The following is a 22,627-nucleotide window of genomic DNA, read 5'->3' as shown; positions in this document are numbered from 1 at the left end:
CCTCTGAGCAGTGAAAACTCTAGCTGTTGCTGTTCACTGTAGCAGGGATGGTCAGAGCAAGGGGAGGGAGGACTGCTCATGTCACTTTGCCACTCTTTAGTATTTCTTTTTCCTATACAAAAGACAGATGTGGAATCAGGAAAGCACAGTGAACCATGGAGAATATAATACCAAATTTGTTTGCCTCTTGTACATTTCGTTTTAATTAGACCTTGGGATAGAAATATTAAAAAGAAGTCAAAGGATTGCATGTCCTTGCCCCTGCCCTTTTGAAAATTCTAAGGCATATTGATAAAATATTTTGATTTAAGTATTTAAGAAACTTTAACACAATTCTTCCCTCCATGAGTGCAGCTAAGAATGCAGTGGCAGGGATCAGCGTAGAGCTCAATGGAGCCCTCTTTCCTTTTCCCCTAATCATGACTGCATGTGCACCTCAGTGCATCACTCATTACTACAAATGGGAGGACGATGCATTCCTCCCATATATGCACCCAGACAACTCTCCTCCCTAGGGCTCTGGAATATTTACTTTGCAAGCTAGGAACTTATCGGGATGGGCAGAAAAGAGAGTTCTATTCAACCCATTCTAATCAATCACTTGCTTATGAAGCTTTGCCCTTTCTCTGTGTGTCTGGGAAGTGCTTCTGAGGAAGAGCATCCATCTATTTATTGGAAGAACCAGTAGGGTAGTTAACATAGCACAATTACCTTTTGCTGCTTTGTGTGTAGGAGAGTTACACTTTTCTTGATAGTTGTGCGTTGTTCATTCATTTATTGCAAATTAAAAATTGACTGTCACAGAATGATTGTGGTTTTCTTTGTGCAGCTAAAATCTAAAATAAACTTTGCAAAGATATTTAAAATGGTAGAATACAATAGAACTATTATATATATATATATATACTTCTATGTGGCTATGTGTAAACATACTTCTACTGTAATTATATTTTTAGGTAAGTGTGCATAACCCCTACTGTTATGTGTTTTAATTTGCAATTTCATACCTTTGTTGTTACAGTCCTTGAAAGTTTTAATATGGAAGATATATGCTGGGTTTATGAATGAATGAATGTTTAAAAATAAAAATAATGTTCCTGATATGTCCAACATGAAACATGTAGGGGTGATATTTCATGATGAATTGTGATGTACAGATTTGTGTTTCATGTAAAACATCTGGGATCTTTTTACAAAAACTTCCCCTTTTTTATTTAGACCCTTGCTAATGCCTTCCAAGGTTACAAAGAAAAGAACAAGTGAAATAAATGTTGTTTTAGGTGGATCACTTCTTAAACACATTTCCACATAAATTCAAAGTCCACATAATTGTTTTAATTTCCATTTGCTTCTGCCTTTGAAATGCATAAAATCATATTTTTTAAAAAAAATCTTTTGCAATGTAACTGAATGACTCATCTCTAAAATTATTCTAAACCCGAGCTCAGATGCACATTTCCCTTAGCTTGCAAAGAATTAATCAGAAATAAGAAAGAGCTGCAGTGGAAATTTCATTCCACCAAGTGCCAAAATTAATGTGTGTTTAATGCTTAGGCTGGGGTTTAGAATAAGCTTTTACACTTGACTGAACTGTGCAGCGCAGTAGATGATAGATAATTATTAGAGGCACCTTAGCAACATAGAATGATTGGCACTGTGAAATGGTGAGAATGAGCTGCTGCCAAAAGTGATGGCTGCCAATTGCACATGTGTAATTTAGAGGATGGATCAAAGTGAGAAATTTGCTTTTCATTATACACTGGAGTTCCCTTGGGTTTCTGCTGACACTTGCACAACAGAGATCTTTTTATAGCAACAAATATAGCTTCAGATGATAGGAGAGCAGGATGCAGGGACAGGCACTTTAATTTCACACCATTTGTAAAAAGAGGATTTTTCCCCCCTCGGTGCACATATGATCTCTTTGAAAGATTGTATGCATGTCAAGTTGTTCACTGAAGGAGTAAATGAGTTTGGCCTTTTGCCAATCAGGGGAGGGGCAAATGGCTTGCAGGGCATATATAGAGACCTCCAAGCTTATTTAGGCAATTGATAATCTCTTCAGATAGCTCAGCTTTCATTTTTCAAATCTTTATCTACGGCACAGAAATCTTATGAAATTATAATCATTATATCATAAAATTGCATTGTTTCTCAGACATGGCTATGGTGTTGCTTTTAGGCAGATACTGCATCACAAAAAAATGCTTCTGTATTACTGCTACAAGCATAGGTTCTGAGTTTTTTTAGTTAGCACAATGAATTTATTGCTTCTGGTGACCAGAGCAAGCTGTCACAGGGATGCTCAGTTCGTACACATCAGTGTGGAAGAACAATGGCATAGTTTGCCCTAGTGCAGTTACAGAAGCATTTTGTTCTGGCTAGTAGGGCAAAACTAGGCAGCAGAAAATACATTGTAGTGGGACGAGCTCAGAACTGGACCTGTTGCTTAGTATTAATACAACAAGCTGCGCATTGCTTTAAGATAGTTATATCCTAGGTATTCTAAAAGTGATGGATATTGTTACAGTTGAACTCTACAGCTGCAATTCTATAAATACTTACCAGTCAGATAGTGCCTTATGATCGCATTTGAATAGTCATGCATAGGATTGTGCTGTAAGGCACGTTATCCAATTATATTGAATATTGTGATTGATTTTTATGCATTTTTCACAAACCAAATTAATTTTCACTTTTTTAAAATTTAAAAAACACATGACAGAATAGTCTGTTTTAGGTTTCAGAGAAACATGAATTAAGCATTTCAATTAATCTAAAAAAATAAAATCACATGCTCTTCCTCACTAGAGTTTATAATGCCACTTTATCCATAGTTCTCTAGTGAGGAAAGATGCTGAGAAGGAACCATTATCCAAAAGACAATTTAAGAAAGCCTATTTAATAGTAATTTATTTTGGTTTTGGGATCTGAATTTGTTTGTTTCTTTTTAACGGGCAATTTCAAAGCCTGATTTGACTCCAAGCATAGCCCTACTAGATTCAGTGAGCAGATAGCTCCTTCTAGTGGTTGTTTATGTAGTCTTGGAAACAAATACCGAACAAACCATATAATCCTTGACCAGACTGATGTGACATCTTGACTTACCATTAATTTGTAAAAGTAAAATAACTCAAATGGTGCTTCCTGAAAGGTTACTGGCTCCATTACTCCACCATTGTTGAAGGCTTTTCAAACTTCACTTGCTGAAATGTTTGCATGTGTGTGTGTGTGTGTGTGTGTGTGTGTGTATTTTATTCATATCTATTTTAAGGCTTTAGCATTTAAATTAGTCCTTCTTTTCTCTTGCAATTGTACAATAAGGGTTATGTCTGTACAGAACATTTGGAAAATGGGCTTTGGATGCTGGAGGCCAAGATTCAAACACCTGCTCACTGCTGAAATTTGACTTTCTCAGCCAAATCCATCTGACAGAGTTGTTGGGAGAATACAAAAAAGAAATTAGAATACTGGTAGTTATGACCTTGTTGCAAGGAAAGGTTTTGCAGAAATATTTAAGAGCGACAAGTACATATATTGACATGGCAAAGATACTGACATTTCACTCTATAATTTCTCTCTTAAGGACTCTCCTTTAAAAGCTGTACAGATGCTATGGGTCAATCTGATCATGGACACCTTTGCCTCTCTTGCTCTGGCTACGGAACCTCCTACAGAGTCGTTGCTCCTAAGGAAACCATATGGCCGAAACAAGCCTCTTATCTCCCGTACTATGATGAAGAACATTTTGGGCCATGCTGTGTATCAGCTCACTCTCATTTTTACCCTCCTTTTTGTTGGTAAGATTATCTAGCCTTTTTATTGCTAACTCTAACAAACTGTGGTAGAACTACAGAATTGTATGGCTTCGGGTTTCAGACACGCTTTCCATGCCTTTTTTGATCTCTAGATGTGACACAACATGTTGCCAAGAACACAGACTAGCTCAGCGATCCAATCCACAGAGCTACTCTCTTGGCTTGTCTACATGTGGTAGGACTTCACCTCATAGAAGACAATAGTTTGGGATCAAATTGGCCGCAACTTTATTGATTATAGATGTCAGTATGTTCTGGCATAGGCATTGGGTGTGTATCCTGAATCAACCAATCTATTTGCTGGAAGATTATTCCATCAGGTTTAGAATTATTCCTGGGTTTAGGATCACCCAATGACATGCATCAATTCTGGGCAATCCATCCATCATGCCTTTGGGGGGGGCGTTATGGCCGCCCCTGTCTGGGCATTCAGACAGAAGTCTTCCCCCTGGACACTTTAATGGGGTACCCTGAGACTTCAATACCCTGATACTTCAACTGAGGAGATGGAGGTGTGGTTCTGACTCAGCCCCTCTGCCAGACTGACCCAACCCAATGCCCTTTTTTTTTTTTTTGCCAACAAACTGTGGCTATGAGGTATGAGGTAGACAAGATCTCCAGACAGGCCCAATTTTCTGCAAGGAAATTCCTCCCTGGCCCTGAATATGGCAACCATATAATTCCATAGCAAAGTCTTGTGCTCATACTGATTGTTTTCTTCAGGAATTGTCAATCATTAGGGTGGGAATGACCATCCAAGTAGGACCTGAGCTGCCACAAATATTCTTGTGCATTATGTCCTCTACTGGAAATATAAAATGTCGGATGAGCAAATCTACGGTTGCCGTGGATGTATGGCAGCCCTAGCAAATCTATACTCTCAGTGTGTTGGGGGGGGGGTTTCTGGAGTTGTAGCAGTAACTTCTATAAATTATGGATCGGGATCGCATTCAAGTAACTTGGATCCAATTAACTCAGTTTGAAATGAACTGAAATGAACTTAAGTTAGGAATGTCTATTAACTTTAACGGGTCTGCGCTGAGTAGGACTAGCATTGGATACAATACTTCCCGTTGTATTTCTTAAACTTTCTGCCTGTTAATTTCATTCTCTCAGGTTTTAGGGTCAAACTACATATGTCACTAAATTTTTCATTGAAGCCCATGATTGAGTTTCTCTGTCTTTTTAAATTAATAGCAAATAGGAAGGGGGTGCTCTAGTTCAGAACCATGGTGCAGAGGGAAATAATTAATCCTTCCCCCCCCCCATACTTTTTTTTGCTGAAAATTCATTCCCAGCAAGCCCTCTCTTTACCCACTAAGAGCAGCAAATAGCAGCTTAGGGAGTGAATAAGAGCATGAGGAAAGAGAGGAAATATTCAAGGTGAAAGGGTTAATCCTCTCCAGGTTGTGGTGCTGATTCATATAATTTCACTGTGGCTGCTGATCATAAATAAATGAATAAAAATTGAAGAAGAGGATCCCAATACCACGATTCAAATCCATGTTTAGTGTACCCTGCAGTTTGCCTTTTAGTATTATCTGTGCATCATGCATAATTTTATGAACTGTTATCAAGTTTTTTTCCTTGTGTTAGTTTTTAAATTAATAAATTCTTTTGTTTTGTTTAATTTTAATAAATAACATTTAATCTAGTTAATAGTCCGGTGCTACCCAAAAATCAGTGATCCGGATATGGACCTCAGTCTGATACTTTTCACAGTAAAGCTTCTTTGCAATATTATCATTTAGCAATCATTTCATTGCTAATTTCAGCTGAATGCTATAGTGCTTCTAATGTATGTATTTTTTATTGTTGGTCTTAATGGTTTTAGCAATCTCAGATTCTTTTTTCAATTGTTTTATCATCAGCTTACATTTATTTTGTCAGAGTTTGTGCTTCTTGTTCTCTTCATTTGGGCAACACTTCTACTTGTTATTCTTGCCTTATATAGCTCTTTCGCTTCTGCTCATAAACCACATTGACATCTTCTTGGATTTGTTGGTACTTTCCTGAACTATCCTGGACTGTGGTATAAATTCCAGCTGAGATTCTATTATTGTAATTTTAAATCACCTCCAAACATCCTGGAGGGAATTGACCCTTTTGGTTCTCCCTTTTAACTTCCTTTCAATGAATTCCTTCATTTGGAAAAGTTTCCTCTTTTAAAGCATCCCTGTTGCCTAGTCTAGGTAACTATCCCCTTCAGTGTATGTTAAATTTTGTAGCACAGAAGTAACTGTTCCAAATTACTTCATCAACAGTCACATCAGGTTCTGAACACCTCTCAGTATTGCTTCCCTTCCAAATGGTTTTATTGCTGATTATTTCAAGACATACTCACTTATTGCATCAAGAAGTTTTGCCTTGTTGTCAGGACTTGAATATGCATTTATCCAGTCAATGTGAGAGTAGCTGAAGTCACATGTTATTACAAGACTGTCTCCCTGATTTATTTCTCCATCTGAACATCATTCTCGGTGTTTTGGTTTGAATGGATGATAAACATGACTATGTCTTGAATTCCAGGACTTTTGGTCCAAGTATTTTCATTTCTGTGAGTTCCATGGAGGAGTTTATTAGAATCATTTTATCTCACTTGCAACACCGTACATAATATTCCTTTGCTTGTTTTTTCTACGGAGTTTATATACAGAGATTACTTTATCGTACTGCTTTGCTTCATGCTACCAGGATTCAAACATGGCTATTATATTTATTATCTTATTAGCACTCTAGCTCCCCAATTCAGGCTTGAAGACTTCTAGTATTAGCATATAAATACCTATGCATTTATTCCTTTCCAGGTGACCTTTCTGTGCACATTTCCCCCTGTGAACCTTCAGTATCTTTAAACAGATGTCATGTTCTTCTGTATTCTATTGCCAAGTTCTATTCTATTCCCATTTAGATGATCTGGAACATTTACAACTTAATTCCTGAGCAATGAATCATCTTGAACTGGATGCTCCCCAATTCCTTTCAGCTTTCCTCCAGAATTGAGTTTAAAAGCTGTTTTGCAAGCTTTTTGATATAAATCATTGGCAGTTTGGTTCCATTGCAGTTCAGGGGGGAGCCTGTCTCATTTGTACAGGCTTGGCTTGCTCCATAATGTTCCCCAGTACCTAATAAATTTAAGTCCTTCTTTGAACACCAGCATTTCATTCATCCGATGAGACCCCTCAACTCTGAATGTCTAGCTGGCTCTGTGTGTGAAACAGATGGCATTTCTAAATATGCAGCCTTGGAGGTCTTGGACCTCAGCAGACTTCAGCAGCAAAATAGAAATAAAAAGCTTCACGACTGGTTATTTACTGTTACTGTTGCTGTCATTGCTGCTATTATGACTGCTATCTTGCTGACATGGTGATGTGATTGTTCTATGGTACACTGAACTGTCCACAATGTTTTTTTAGATTTTGTTCATTTATTTTTTTGTTTCCTCCTTATAATCAGGTGAAAAAATGTTCAAGATTGACAGTGGCAGGAATGCACCACTCCACTCTCCGCCTTCTGAGCACTACACTATCATCTTCAATACCTTTGTTATGATGCAGCTGTTCAATGAAATCAACGCACGCAAAATCCATGGTGAAAGGAATGTTTTTGATGGCATCTTTAGAAACCCTATATTTTGCACTATTGTACTGGGCACATTTGTTGTGCAGGTAATCATTATACAGTGTTAACGCAGCAAAATATTGTTTGCACGTTCCACTGTAAACTCTTCACCCTCTTCTCACGAGATTCTTTGAAAATCCAAAGGCATGTTAGGTATAAATAAACTGCTGATTTATCCACCATTAAGATAGATGTTATGATTTTTCTCCTGTTGTTTCTTTCCTGATTGTCTCAGTTCAATCCTCACTTATTTTTATCCTGCAATCTATTTATTGCTTTCTGTTTCAAGGCTTCATCTGTTATGTCTTTTCCTTTCATGTGTTTATATTATGGAGATATATTCATTTTGCTCTTCTTCCCCTTCTAAAATCCAAGAGCCATATTATGTGAAGGAAGATGAGAAGAAGCAAAGGAGCTGGAATATATTATATTCCTTTTGAAATTCTTGTCATTGGCTTAGCAGTACTAAAATGTGTCTGGTTATTTTTGAGACAGCACAATACAAAGTATATTAATAAGTAATCTTGAAATATAATAAATCTCACGATGACAGACTTCATTTGGTAGAGAAAATGCTTCTTCACAATCTTTTTCAAATATCTTACACTTTAAATTTAACAGCTAGTCTTGGATACTCTGCTGCCTTGTGATAGCAAAAGCAGTATTTCTGAAATAGCCTGCCTTGGATTAAATGCGAGCGTAGGTCAGTGGAGTGATTCTGCCTGCCACAAGAGTAAGGAGGATTGGAAGCTGTACTGTTTTGATAGGCTATGACTGGGGTGGCGGGGAAGACCCTGGAGATGAACTCAATTGAAACCTAGCATGTACCTCAATGAAATGTAACAAACAATTAATAACATTTGAGAGAATATTGAATAAAACTACTTAACATTTCACAACTACTTTAGGTAGGTAAATATGAACAGAAGTTAGAACACAGGTGAAGTAGTGCTGCTGTTACAACTATCAGAGAACATACATGAGATTCCTCCCCCCCCCCCTTGGGGTGCTTCAGGCTCAGTGTTATATTCTGTATGGTAGCAGTGGGGCTGGCTCAGCCACTAGGCAAACTGGAGCAGCAGCCCCATGAGCACCCCACTGGTGGTCCACAAGGGGTGCCAGTATCTGCTGAAATCACACGGAATCTCGCAAACACACAATAGCTCATGCAATTTGGGCATGTTAGGTATAAATTGGGTGAGATCTTGCCTGGAATTGGTTCCAAATGCGGGAGCTGCTACTCCGCCTGCAGCAGAGGGGGCAGGGCAGGCTGAGAGGTGGCGCTGGCGGCAACAGGCATGGCACTTTCCGTTTCGGTCTCCCTAGGCAGCTGATTGGTGGGAATATTCAAACTATGTTGGTTCTTCCAACATGAATGTTTTTGAAATTCAGTTGAGGAGTTCAGTTTTCCCAGTTCCCTCCCACTTGCAATTAAAAAAATAAAAACTGTTTAATGTCGGGCTGACAAATAGGCTACAACGCTTTCCCCTGATGTTTAGTTTTCTGTGTGCAGGGACCAAGCTACACCTGTAACCTGATCTTGCAATCCCAGAAAGAAGTTTGCATATTAGCTCAATAAGGAATGGTTCACAGGTCTCTGAAGTTGACCAGCAGCTGAGGGGGGAGCCAGGATAGAGTTCCCAGAGAGCTGTCTATGGAGAGTGGAGTCAGTGTTACCAATGCAGAGCCATTTGCCCTTTCCCCAGGTGTCTGCTGGTCTATCTGTGATGTGAGGTCATCTGTCCTTCCCAATTTTTTCTTAGGCTGGTATGCTTGGGACACTTTGAGAGCTTTGTCCCAGGTGCTGTTCCCACACCTACATATGAGAAACTGCTTCAAGTCTCCCTGCTGACTGAAACTCCCCTTTACCTCACAGTTCATTGCTTCCTTGGGAACATTTTACTTTTAAACCTGCATGCATTTATTTTGCTGCCACCTTCTTGACATTAGATTCCCTCTACTAGCAAAGTGAGTGGTGCCATTCTGGGAGTATACTCAGTGGTAAACCTGAGTTTGCTTCTGTGAAATAGCTCTATCCCTTCTGCAGTCTATCCTCTGCTCTTTCTTATCAAAAAATCATTTCCTAATTTGTTCAAGAAGCTTGACCAGCTCCACCTATCCTCTCATGCTCTCCTTTCCCTTGTAATAAGAAGTTGCTTTCTTGGCAATTTATTCTCCTGTTCTTCTCCTAGCCTTCCAGGCTAGACTTTGCTCTTTTCACTCCACTGAAGGTTACCAGGTTTTAAAATATTCTTCCTACCATTTTGTGAGGCCTCTTTGTCATCGTGATCCTTCTTCACTTCTCTGCTTCTCCATACTGTTGATCATACCATCTCCTTTACTTTCTTTCCTCTGGACTTCCCTCATATTTTTCTCTTCTTATTCCCATTCAATATTTCTAATTCATCCTTTGCTGTGTTATCATTCATACTTTTCTACTCTGGTCACTGTTTGTTCTTGTGACTTTTTCTTCTACCATTGTATTGATTACCATCATCCATATTATTCTTTCTTGGTGATATCTGTTCTGATAGTCTGTGTCTGCAGTAGTCAATCCAGAATCTCTCCATAAAATGAATCAACCTAATTGCTTTGAATATGCCACCATCTACCTATGTATTAGGGCACTGTCACATTTGCTGAACATCAAAGTTTTGGGCCTTCCATTTAAGGCTCTCTCCACCTTTCTACTCTTCCCTCCCAACTTTTTGCTTAACTGTTATCTGAACAGGCTTAAGTGCTGATTTTCCTGTCCCTTCTTCTTTTTCACAGGCTGATCAACCACTTTTATGTTTTTCTCCCATTTCCCTTTCCCATGTTACTCTCTATGTCAAGAACCAACTTCCCCAAACTTGTTTATTCTGCAAAGAATTTATTGAATCACTGTACATACTCTTGTTGACATTTCCATTCCACCTTAAGGAACAGGCTTGTGGAATTGTTGTGTGTCACATGTCTGTTTACATTCCAGCACAGTATGCTGGGAACTTCCGCTTGTGTATAGCTTTTGCTTTTGCTGTTCTCTCTGAGACGACATGAGAGAGAGACGACATGTTTCTTTGTTCTGATTCATGATTAATAAATCTGTAGCCGTAGTATGACTTCACAAGCCTCACGCCTGTTCTGTGTGCACAGTACACTCTGCTAATAGCTTGCCCTGGCTTCTCAAGTCCGGGTTGCTGATTTACATTGGAGCACGGGCCGATGGAAGGAGACGTCGGAGCTGGGGCTTGCCAGCTGGCCTCCCAGCCTCTGCATGTCGACAACTCTCACAAGTCTGCACCACCTTTCCTGTTCTCCTTCCCAAATCCTCACTTTACAATTTTATCAATCTCCATTATCTCCCAGTGTCAATATTTTGCCCTTATAACATGTGCTTTCAATTTTCTAAGCCATGTCTATTATTTGATTTGTGTGTTCAGCTCAAAATAGCAGTTCTTATGCTATCTAAAGAAAATAAATTATCATTAGTAATAGTCGGAGTATGTTCAAAAGCTATAATAGGTAAATATGGTTGGGCTTTATATAGCATTTATTCTGACAAGATCCCTCAGGAGTTATACACATAGTTGTAGAGTATATATGAAAATGATAATAGGTACATTTTAGCCTCAATCCAGCAAAATTTAGTCATGACGAAGTCTCATCGGCATCTCTGGGAGTTTAAATTAGTTGTGACTAACTAGCACTGATGCTTTCAATGGGTCTTAGTCATGACTAACTTTACCTGAAGTGCAGGGCCCTCCTGTATATGTGGACAGTTTCATTTGATCGTGACTCATATTTTGTCTGTCACCCTCTTGCAAGGAGAGTAAAATAATTAATGATAGCATTCACACCTGGAAAGAAAGCTTGTAGAAAAGCATCAGAACAAAAAACTTGCATCTCTCTGTCCTTTCCCCCCTTCTTTGATTAGTAATTGCACCTTTTATTTTTCTTTCTGCTTTCCCCTTGCAGATAGTAATTGTACAGTTTGGTGGTAAACCTTTTAGCTGTTCCCCTTTGGAGCTTGACCAGTGGATGTGGTGTGTGTTTATTGGATTAGGTGAACTTGTATGGGGTCAGGTAAGGACTACTTATTTTATATAATTACAAAGAAAATCACACATTTTATAGTAAGGCTGCAATCCTATCTACACTTACTTGGGGATCCCACTCAGGGCTGTCTTAAGCATATGCGGCGCCAGGATGCAAAGATCCGCCCAGCGCCCCCCCCCCAGGTTGCCCGGTCCCAGGTGCGCAGGAGGGCGGAGCTGGCCAGCCACATCAGCGTCTCACTGGCTCAGTCGCCCCCGAACTTGCAGCGCAGAGCTGCCCGCAGAAGAGCCCGCCACAGCGCTCCAACCAGTGGGTGGGCTCTTCTCCATACTCAACTCTTGGGCCCTGGACTCTTGGCCTGGCACTCCTGAGAGCCCCCACCCCTAGCGCCTATGGGTAAGACGGCTCTGGTCCCACTGAAGACAGTGGTGCTTACTTCTGAGGACACATGCAGAAGGATTGTGGTGTAAACAATTTTATTCGTATATTGAAGGTGGGTATTGCAAATGACTTGACTAGTATTTTTTAAAAAAAATGTAATTGTCACTGACGTCAAATGAAATTCAGTAAAGCATGTAAATGCTTCACATTCTTCTAGGGTTTGAAATATAGATGAAGGCCGCACTCTGAATCCCTTTGTGGTTGTGAGATTCACATTGCTGCCTATGGTTGATGGACCCTTATTTTATTTTATTATTTCATCCCACCCTTCCTCAAATATGCTTGGGCAGCATACACAGACTCCTCGCATTTTGTCCCCACAACAACCCTATGAGGTAGGATAGGTTGATAGTGTGTGTCAGGCCCACAGTAAACTACATAATCAGGAAGTATGTTTCCACAGTTTAAGCCTAATAGTCTAATAACCACAAAACCTTGGCTCTTGAATGGCCCAGGACTCTTTCATCACCTACAGCAAACAGTAAGAAAACCCTGTTTTAGCAGAAATTCAAATTTTCTGAATTTCAACCAACGTTAGTTGCTTCATTTATATCACTATTTCCAGGCTGCCCAAATACTTCCAAATGATACATAGTTGTTTGGAGCTGTTATCAGATCCTGACAACTACCGTACCGAATGAAACTTGCAACTGTGCTGGAAAGCTAACGTTTCCTAATATCTTTCATATATTATCCGCTGTTAACTAATATATTCAAACTGTATCCTAAAATGTCCTCACCAGAAAAGGCTGACAGGGACATGAGTTCCAAGAAAGGCAGAGAAGTTCACCCTGTAATTAGAACATGTACAGTAAAGACAAGACATTTTAAAGCAAATGAGCCAGAATTCAAATGCAGAAGTCCATTATTTTCAATGGAATTCATATTTCTAAAAGTCACACTTACAAGGTGACTTGTAAGCTACTTACACTTTTGAATTCCCCTCCCCCTTGAAATTATGGTTGCAGTTTTCCTTACTCTTTGAAACCAGTATTGAGAATCACAGTCATGCTGGAAAGTTTGAAAACGTAGGAGCCCTGCTGGATCAGGCCAAAGGCTTCTCTACACCAGCTCCCTCTTCCCCACAGTGCTCAACCAGATCCCTGAGGGCAGGACATGGGGGCTTGGCCACACAGGGTCAAGGATGGCATATTTCCCATGCCCCAAGGCCTTCTTTCAGATGTGCCCTGTGGGTCAGCACAGTGATTGCACAATTTCCTGGGGCCCTAAATTCAGTCTCTTGCAAATTCATACCCAGTCTAATGTGTAATCAGCACATGTGCCCACAAAACAGCCTCTTCAGGCTGAATGTTCACTGGCATGTTATGCATTACAACTCAGAGAACCACTTCTGTGGATAGTACTACAGTGGTGCCTCGCAAGACGAAATTAATTCGTTCTGCGAGTTTTTTCGTCTTGCGAATTTTTCGTCTTGCGAAGCACGGTGAAGTCGCAACTGCACCTGTTCAAGTGGTTTTAAGAAAAAGGAAACAAACTTGCAAGACGTTTTCGTCTTGCGAAGCAAGCCCATAGGGAAATTCGTCTTGCGAAGCAACTCAAAAAATGAAAAACTCTTTCATCTTGCGAGTTTTTCGTCTTCCGAGGCATTCGTCTTGCGAGGTACCACTGTACAGTGGTGCCTCGCAAGACGAAATTAATTCGTTCCGCAAGTTTTTTCTTCTTGCGAGTTTTTCGTCTTGCGAAGCACAGTTTCCCATAGGAATGCATTGAAAATCAATCAATGCGTTCCTATGGAGACCGTCCGGGGACAGAGGGGAAGCGCCGCTCTGTCCCCTCTTTTGAAGCAAGGGGCGGAGAGGAGAAGATCGCTTCTCCTCCTTGCCGCCCCTTGGTTCAAAAGGGGTCCGGGGAGAGAGGGGAAGGCGCAGCGCCCCGGAGCTTGCGGGGCTGGCAACGGGGAGAAGCGATCTTCTCCGCGCCGCCCCTTGCTTCAAAAGAGGTCCGGGGACAGCGGGGAAGACGCGCTGGGCTTCCCGCTATCCCCGGAGCATGCGGGGTAAGCTTCGTTTTGCGAAGCAAGCCCATAGGGAAATTCGTCTTGCGAAGCAACTCGAAAACGAAAAAACCTTTCGTTTTTGCGAGTTTTTCGTCTCGCGAGGCGTTCGTCTTGCGAGGTACCACTGTATTTGATTTCTCCCTCTTCCAATGTTTTACCATCCAAGAAAAAGTGATGAGTTAAGGATGTAATGCCAGCTACATCTTCATGGACAGATCACCTGTAAAAGTTTATCTGTCTACACACCCCTCCAGGTCTCTGCATGGAGATTTCTAGACTCTCCTGTGCCTAGCGAAAAAGCTGGCAGGGGGATGAGTGCCTAATGCCACGAGCAGTTTCCATTGGCTCGTATTAGTTGGGTTGGAATGAGGGTTCTATAGATCTGTTTCCAGTCTATGCCAGTTTTGCAAGTTTTCATTCAGGTTTGTTCCATCCTGTTTCCATATTAAACTGCCATTTTTAATTTAAAAAAAAAAATCCAGACAAATTTCACACAAAATACTCATGTCATGTTTCCCTCTGAGCTCTTTGATTCAGACCAGGAGGAGGAGACACCTGAGGATGAGCACGTAGAAGGAAAGAGGGGTGAGGCTATGCTGGAGAGCCCTCAAGACAAAGCCCCTATCTGCCCCCCCTCCAGTTCACCTGGAACTACTGATGAGGCAGTAGACCCAGGACCTGCTCTTTCCCTGCCTGTTGAGATTGCTTCATAAGATGTAGAGTAGTACTTCACCCATCAAAGATCTTTGGGCTGATGTGAATTCCTTGGCATACGACAATATATATTTTGTTTGTCCTCGATTAAACTTGTAGTTTGTCTAATACAGACACGATTTTCACATACTCTCTACAAACGGTGCTCAATGGCATAATTCTAAAACTTACTTTCAGGTCATTGCAACTATCCCAACAAGTAGGCTAAAATTTTTAAAGGAGGCAGGAGGTCTTACATTAAAAGAAGAGGCGCCTGAAGAGGAGATGAATGAAGATGTAGAAGAAATTGACCACGCAGAAAGAGAACTTCGGCGTGGGCAAATCCTCTGGTTCCGAGGGCTCAATAGAATCCAGACCCAGGTATGTTGTGCTACAAGGTTGGGGATATATTATCCCCAAAGCTGCTTTACATTTAGACAAAATAATTATATACCCTTAGTCCATATTGCAAAGCTCTATGTAGCTCTGATATGAGCAGGAACTGTTGTTGCATTTCTGTGACAGGGAATGCTTTGCATATTCAAACCGCTGAATATTTGGAGGATTTCACAGTGCTGAGATGTGGACCTCCACAGGTGAATCAAAGCTTCTGTGTATTATTGAGTAGGACAACATCAAGTGGGCTGGAGCCCTGTTGCTTGGAGGCAGGAAAACATCACTCCCTTTTCCTGCCTTGCCTGGAGCAGACCTTTAACTTGCTGGTGCTTTTCTGGCCTGGTTTAATTGTTTAGAAATGTGAGTCTTGAGTGTTAGATGAGTGTGTGAATGGTATGGCTCCATCCCTGTGTTTGTTCTAGTGTTTCTGTGGGTGTATTCAAAGCTTTTGTAGTTTATTTTCCCTCTGTGTTTTTGGCTGTTAGTCCTCTTCGGTCTGTTGTGGCATGACCATTGCTCCCCTGTAAACATCCCCCCCAATCAATTATTCACCTACTCCAAGTCAATTTCCCCATTTATTAATTGATAATTTGGATTCTGCCATCCCACAATGGATGGTAAATTATTCAAAAACAATTGATTAGTTATAAAATTAATTCTGATTGACCCACAAATTAATTTTAAAGCCTTAGCGCAGACAAGAAATGTTTAACTGATTAACTTACTGAACCAGAGTTAGTGCATTCTTCTTGCTGCCTCTGGAAATAAAATGCCTAAAGTTTTATAGAAGAGTTCTGTTGGGTCCTCAAGTGAGTTAAATATTCCATTGTTGTGATTATGTTGGCCAGCCTTCAGGCAATAGGGGGATTACAGCTCATTTGGTGTTGTCCTAGTGGCCCCTATACTCTTCAGATGTGGGCAGCAGTCCCCCTTCACCTGTGTCTGTGGGCTTGGAAAGAGAATAGAAAGTATAAAGCACAGGAAGAATGTTTCCTTAGCCTACAAGTTATAAACAAGTAAACTAGCAAAATCTGAAAGAAATATATGCAGGCTTGCAATATAAACAGCATACTTAGCTCTGTAACTTTGCATTACACCTAGAAGCTACTGTGATACATCAAACATTTCTGTGTTGCACTATCTCTGTTACTGTATTCATTCATAAAAAAATAGGATAATCTTGTATTGTTTTCCAGGAGTTTTGCATGAGTCTTTTTGAAACTAATGAACCCTTTGTTTCGCACCATCAAAAATTTATATTTGAATATATATACGTATATATATATATATATATATATATGCTTTCGTAGATTTTCACGGGTACAGGAATGCAGGTTTTGGTGTCTTCGGGTGTCTTCCCGTGTAAGAGTTGGGGTGTCTAGGCGACGTTTCGACGAGGTCTCACTCGTCATCTTCAGGCTGGTGCTTTCGGCTTCTTGTTACTAGAACAGAGCAGGATCTCAGTGTTTGAGTTCCTATAAATACTGTTGAGGGGGTGTGGTGTATAGCCTCCAACGTTCTGGGCAGAGAGGAAGTTCCTAGGTTAATGTGCCTTTTCTTCTTTTGTTCATTAATTACTTGAGGGATATCTTGAGTGATTACTTGAGTGATATTCTGAGTACCACTTAGGAGGGTCATTAGGTGTGGATTAGTTGCTAAAGCTTTCGTGTCTTGACCTCTTGACCTTGTAAAGAGTTTTTCTGAGAAGATGGCTGTACTGCACTTAGTTGTGCTCTGGCTTGGCTTCGTGTATAGGGGCGAGCTGTGGTTTTGTGCCCTGTGCCAGCCAGATCTGTGTAGGGATTGCAGGGGGGTGCAGCATCCGGAGGTGCCACTATGGTTTGGCTACTGGATGGTGTCTGTAATTTATCTGTGGAGAGGGTCTGGGTTTGGGTCTGGTGTGGTTGATTGGAGATGGCGTTCTGTGTGCCTCTGGTTCTGGTGTCGGTTTTTGTGGGGAGGGCTATTTTCCAGATGTCTGGCAGGCGGGACGTATCGTCACGCTTGTTCATGTTGTGAGGGTGTTTCTCTATCTCGATGGCTTCCATGATTATTCTCTTGTGGTGGTGTTCCATGTTAAAGAGCAATTTGGAATCTGAAAAATTAATTTCGTGTCCTGTTTCTTTCATGTGTTGGTAAAGAGAGGAAGTTTTTTCTTCTTTTTTGACGGCATTCTTGTGTTCTGCGATACGTGCATTTATTCGTCTGTTTGTTTGTCCAATGTACGTGGCTGGGCAGACTTTGCAGGGTATTTCATAGACCCCTTGGTTTTCTAACCAAGTAATTAATGAACAAAAGAAGAAAAGGCACATTAACCTAGGAACTTCCTCTCTGCCCAGAACGTTGGAGGCTATACACCACACCCCCTCAACAGTATTTATAGGAACTCAAACACTGAGATCCTGCTCTGTTCTAGTAACAAGAAGCCGAAAGCACCAGCCTGAAGATGACGAGTGAGACCTCGTCGAAACGTCGCCTAGACACCCCAACTCTTACACGGGAAGACACCCGAAGACACCAAAACCTGCATTCCTGTACCCGTGAAAATCTACGAAAGCATATATATATATATATATATATATATATATATATATATATATATATATATAATGTATAGGAGACGCGGGTGGCACTGTGGTCTAAACCACAGAGCCTAGGGCTTGCTGATCAGAAGGTTGGCGGTTCGAATCCCCACAACGGGGTGAGCTCCCGTTGCTTGGTCCCTGCTCCTGCCAACCTAGCAGTTTGAAAGCACGTCAAAGTGCAAGTAGATAAATAGGTACCGCTCTGGCGGGAAGGTAAACTGCATTTCCGTGCACTGATCTGGTTCGCCAGAAGCGGCTTAGTCATGCTGGCCACATGACCCGGAAGCTGTATGCCGGCTCCCTCGGCCAATAAAGCAAGATGAGCGCCGCAACCCCAGAGTCGTCCGTGACGGGACCTAATGGTCAGGGGTCCATTTACCTTTACCTTACACACACACACACACACACACACACACACACACACACACAGATGTCTGTGATAAACTTGAAATAGTGTTAACCTTGTTCTTTATCTTGTCAGCAAAACCTTGAGAGCTAGAAACTAAAAAAAGTTTTTCCATATGTTGTATTACTGCATTTGTTTTTAATTAGAGAAGTTGGGCATGGCACCAGGATTCTACCTTTTTCTGCTTGTAAAAAAAATATTTAATTGTTTTACTATAATATGAGGAAAAGGCTATGCATGATAAATATATCCAAGTCAGTAGAAGAAAAAGATGGAAGCAGGTTTATTAAAATTTGCAACAAAATTTGTTTACTAAAAAATGTTTCAATCATGTGGGTTTCTTTTTTCTGCTCTCTGAATAGGGGTGTTTGTCACTGCAGTAAAGTGTGGAGGTAGTACTAAAAATAGTCAGTTTCTGGAAGGACTATTTTAGTCAAAGCTTTGAAAAGATGTGCTCCCTATAATGCAATGGAGTAGAAGAAAATGAAAATACTGCTTTGTAAGGTCAAGGCACTTCGAGGGTAAAATTAATCCATCTTGGAAGGTTTATTTTTACAATCAGATTTTTAAAGCAATGTGGTTCTATTAAAGCAAATGCTAGTTAATTTTCTAAAGCAGAAGGTGGTGTGTTTTTTTGGGGGGGGCTGTGAATGTTTTTAGTGCAAGAGAAAAATTTCTATTATCCCTTTTGATTTTTGTAAAGTTTTGTAAAGAAATAAAAAGAATGGAAAAGGAAGCGGTGGGATTGGGTGAATGGGAGTAGACCATAGATATATGATAATACGATACGATCATCTTTACTGTCATTGTCCCATACAGAACAACGAAATGAGCTGGATAAATTTACATTTTTCACTGTGTAAATAATTAAATGAAGATCTGCTCACTTGGGTTAGAGTAGTGATTTGGGATTACTCTCCGAGAAAGAAAAATATTTAATTATATGCCCAAGTGGGGGGCTATTATCAGCCCTAAGTAATCCTCTAAATGTGAATTATTTTCTTCCTGATGGCTGTAGGAGGAGTATTGTCTGTTGACATTTCTGTCAGGATGTCTTTCTGGTTGTGGTGAGTGTAAACAACAAAGAGCAAAAACTGCTCTTAGTTCCTCTTGTAGATTGAGAAATATCCTTTAGTTCTATATACTTTTATCTTCATGATCCATGGAAAATTCTTGTTGTTTACTGTTTAAACCAAAATAAACCATAATGATGTTTTCTTGCTAACCAACACTGTTCACTTTCCTTTCTGCTTAGAAGTAGATGTATTGTGAAAGGCTTACGTTCCCTGCCAGTTGGAGTCTGTGACTGCCCCGCTCCATGCCTCCATCATGTGTTCATTTGACATCAACAAGCCATTAATTCAGAAAGAGTTTTGCAAGTGGCTCCAATATATCCACTGGAGAGTTCCCATGATGTTTGGGAAGTTCAGATTAGTAAAAGAATTACTGCTGGGCAGTTACTGTCAGGATGGTGCATCCGGATGCCGCAGTTCAGATAAGCAGAATACCCAAATGAATTAGTACACCTCTACTGAATTTTACAGGAAATAATCAAACAAAGGATTTCTGTGAAGATTAGGTTGATAGGCTTCCTCATGAATGGCGGAATGATAGAAATCCTCCAATGCATTATACACTTCTAGAAACATGGGGAGGGTGATTGGAGCACCTTTTCCAACTCTTTGATTTTTTCACTCAATGTGTGCATCTAGTGTGTATCAACTGGCCTCTTATTCCCCAACCGTCCCCCCTCTGTGGGGAAAGATGGAACTTGAAGAGGTAAACCCCCAACCCTCTGGTTTACATCAAGGTGGAGTCTCTGTTCTCTCCCTCTTCTGTGTACCCTTACAGGAGAGACAACGAAGGAGTCCTGCACGTCAATATTCAGACCCTTTCCCCCCTCCTGTCTTGCATTATAGGAATTGAAATGACACCACCACCACCATATCTCAACACATTCCCAGGAAATTCTCTCCCTCTCTCATGTACGCATGCACGCACGCACGCACGCACGCACACGTACACACACACACACACACACACTTTGAATAGGAGGAGACAAAAACAGGAGATGTGGGTTAAAGCTAAAGTCTGTGACAGATCTTGCGCTTGGATTTTATTTGTTCATCTGTTTAAACTTTGTAAACAGCAGCCTCTGTTATATTCCAATTTGAATAACAATATTGTTAGCTAAGAGATTAGATCATGACTGAGTTCAGATGTAGTGAGAAACCATGTTTTCCTGCAATGTGAAATAACACTTTACTTGAGTGCCTCTGGTTGTGTGCTCTTCATATCAGGCTTAGAAAACTGATTTGCTTAAATGATGGCTAGTGAGAACAAGACAAGGTTTGATTCTGGATTGTCCTTACAAACCATAGCTGCTCAAATTTGGATAGAACTGCTTTTAGTTTAAAAGTAAAAGTGGAGGCTCTCAGTCTTTGTCTTTGGCACACAAAAGATGTAAAGGAGGAGCACACAAACCCAAGGCTCATATAGTGAGGAACCATAGTTTCATGTTGCAGCAGAATCAGCATTTTCTACCAGCTTTTCCTGTATCTACATATGGAACAAATTAGTAACTTTAAGGCACAAACTAGGAGACAGGAGGGGGAAAACTTCAGATTACTCAATTTTCTTGCCTATTTGGCAAGATTGATTTATCAAGTTGCCATATTAGAGTAATAAACTGCAACTTTCATCACCAAAGTAGTCTTGAATGGCATTTTAAGAATTTAGTGCAATAGCTGAAGGGGAAGGGAAAATTAAATTTTCGCTTTTGAAGAGGTACAAGGGCTTTTAGCAAAATTCTACTCATCCAGGTTACTACTATAATATAAATGAATATAATATCCAGTTTCCTTTAAAATGTTTCCTAGTTTGACTTCAGTTCTTTCTTCTTCAATACAGAACAGGTGATAACTTTTTATATGATCTCTACTGCTTTCACACAGAAGGCAAACTTTAAACATGCTCTGCCTTCAGAATACCCATTGTTAGGCTTTTCTAACAGATGTTTTCCACTAATTATTCAGCAAGTTGGGATGTTTAGGTACAAATACATCTGTGAAATCTTAGTGCCATTATGGACAGTAAATACTGATCTTTCCATATTTACTTGAACTTGGTTTTTGTTTGTTTTTTAGTCTTAGTACAGACCTCTTTTATCATATGATTGAAGAGCATGTAAAATTGATTGACTAGATTTCCACAATGGCACATACATGATAGTCTCTTAGCAGGGACTCTAGAAAGCTTGCTGAATTGTCCCTGTTGGAGAGTGCTTAGGATTGCATTAGAATATTTCAAGCCAGAATTTGTATTCAATTCTACTTAAAAGGATTAATTTAGTCAAGTAAGTAAGTGCCCCTTAATATTAAGAATGCAATTTATTGTAGTCAAAATAGATTCTTATTGAATGCTGTTCAGCAATTTATGAGCCTTTGGCAAATTTGCCAAAGAGACACTGTGGCCTGTTAGGTAGTGAAGAATCTGGGTCCAAAGCTATAGTAAGTTTGTATATATACTGCATTTTCCAATAATAATAATAATAATAATAATAATAATAATAATAATAATAATAATAATAATAATAATTTATTATTTATACCCCGCCCATCTGGCTGGGCCTCCCCAGCCACTCTGGGCGGCTTCCATAAAAACCAAAAATACAATAAAATATCACACGTTAAAAACTTCCCTGAACAGGGCTGCCTTAAGATGTCTCCTGAATGTCAGGTAGTTGTTTATCGCTTTGACATCTGCTGGAAGGGCGTTCCACAGGGCGGGCGCCACTACCGAGAAGGCCCTCTGCCTGGTTCCCTGTAGCTTTGCTTCTCGCAATGAGGGAACCGCCAGAAGGCCCTCGGCGCTGGACCTCAGCATCCGGGCAGAATTATGGGGGTGGAGACGCTCCTTCAGGTATACTGGACCGAGGCCGTTTAGGGCTTTAAAGGTCAGCACCAACACTTTGAATTGTGCTCGGAAACGTACTGGGAGCCAATGCAGATCTCTCAGAACCGGAGTTATGTGGTCCCGGCGGCCACTCCCAGTCACCAGTCTAGCTGCCGCATTCTGGATTAATTGCAGTTTCCGGGTCACCTTCAAAGGTAGCCCTACGTAGAGCGCGTTGCAGTAGTCCAAGCGTGAGATAACTAGAGCATGCACCACTCTGGCGAGACAGTACTCTAGCCTGCATACCAGGTGGAGCTGGTAGACAGCTGCCCTGGACACAGAGTTAACCTGAGCCTCCATGGACAGCTGTGAGTCCAAAATGACTCCCAGGCTGCGCACCTGGTCCTTCAGGGGCACAGTTACCCCATTCAAGACCAGGGAATCCCCCACACCAACCCCTCCCTGTCCCCCAAAAACAGTACTTCTGTCTTGTCAGGATTCAACCTCAATCTGTTAGCCGCCATCCATCCTCCAACCACCTCCAGGCACTCACACAGGACCTTCACCGCCTTCACTGGTTCTGATTTAAAGGAGAGGTAGAGCTGGGTGTCATCTGCATACTGATGAACACCCAGTCCAAACCCCCTGATGATCTCTCCCAGCGGCTTCATATAGATATTAAAAAGCATGGGGGAGAGGACAGAACCCTGAGGCACCC

The 22,627-nt window shown here is 40.8% G+C and overlaps 1 protein-coding gene across 18 annotated transcripts in view; it reads left to right on the top strand.

Annotated features, from left to right (window-relative positions):
* Positions 1-22,627, top strand: part of ATP2B2 (ATPase plasma membrane Ca2+ transporting 2) — a 368,316-nt gene that overhangs the window by 329,035 nt on the left and 16,654 nt on the right. For 17 of the 18 annotated variants that reach the window (XM_081176143.1, XM_081176141.1, XM_081176156.1 and 14 more), the window contains 4 exons: positions 3,587-3,800; positions 7,275-7,486; positions 11,397-11,504; positions 14,827-15,009. In XM_081176143.1, coding sequence (XP_081032269.1) covers positions 3,587-3,800; positions 7,275-7,486; positions 11,397-11,504; positions 14,827-15,009 — 717 coding nt within the window. Of the gene's footprint in view, positions 1-3,586; positions 3,801-7,274; positions 7,487-11,396; positions 11,505-14,826; positions 15,010-19,033; positions 19,083-22,627 lie in introns of all 18 variants that reach the window. The other variant, XM_081176146.1, reaches the window with a different exon arrangement.

Source organism: Podarcis bocagei (genome assembly GCF_964188305.1).
Source record: "Podarcis bocagei genome assembly, chromosome: 2".
NCBI classification, from domain to species: domain Eukaryota; kingdom Metazoa; phylum Chordata; class Lepidosauria; order Squamata; family Lacertidae; genus Podarcis; species Podarcis bocagei.
This window is presented reverse-complemented; position numbering and strand designations above follow the sequence as displayed.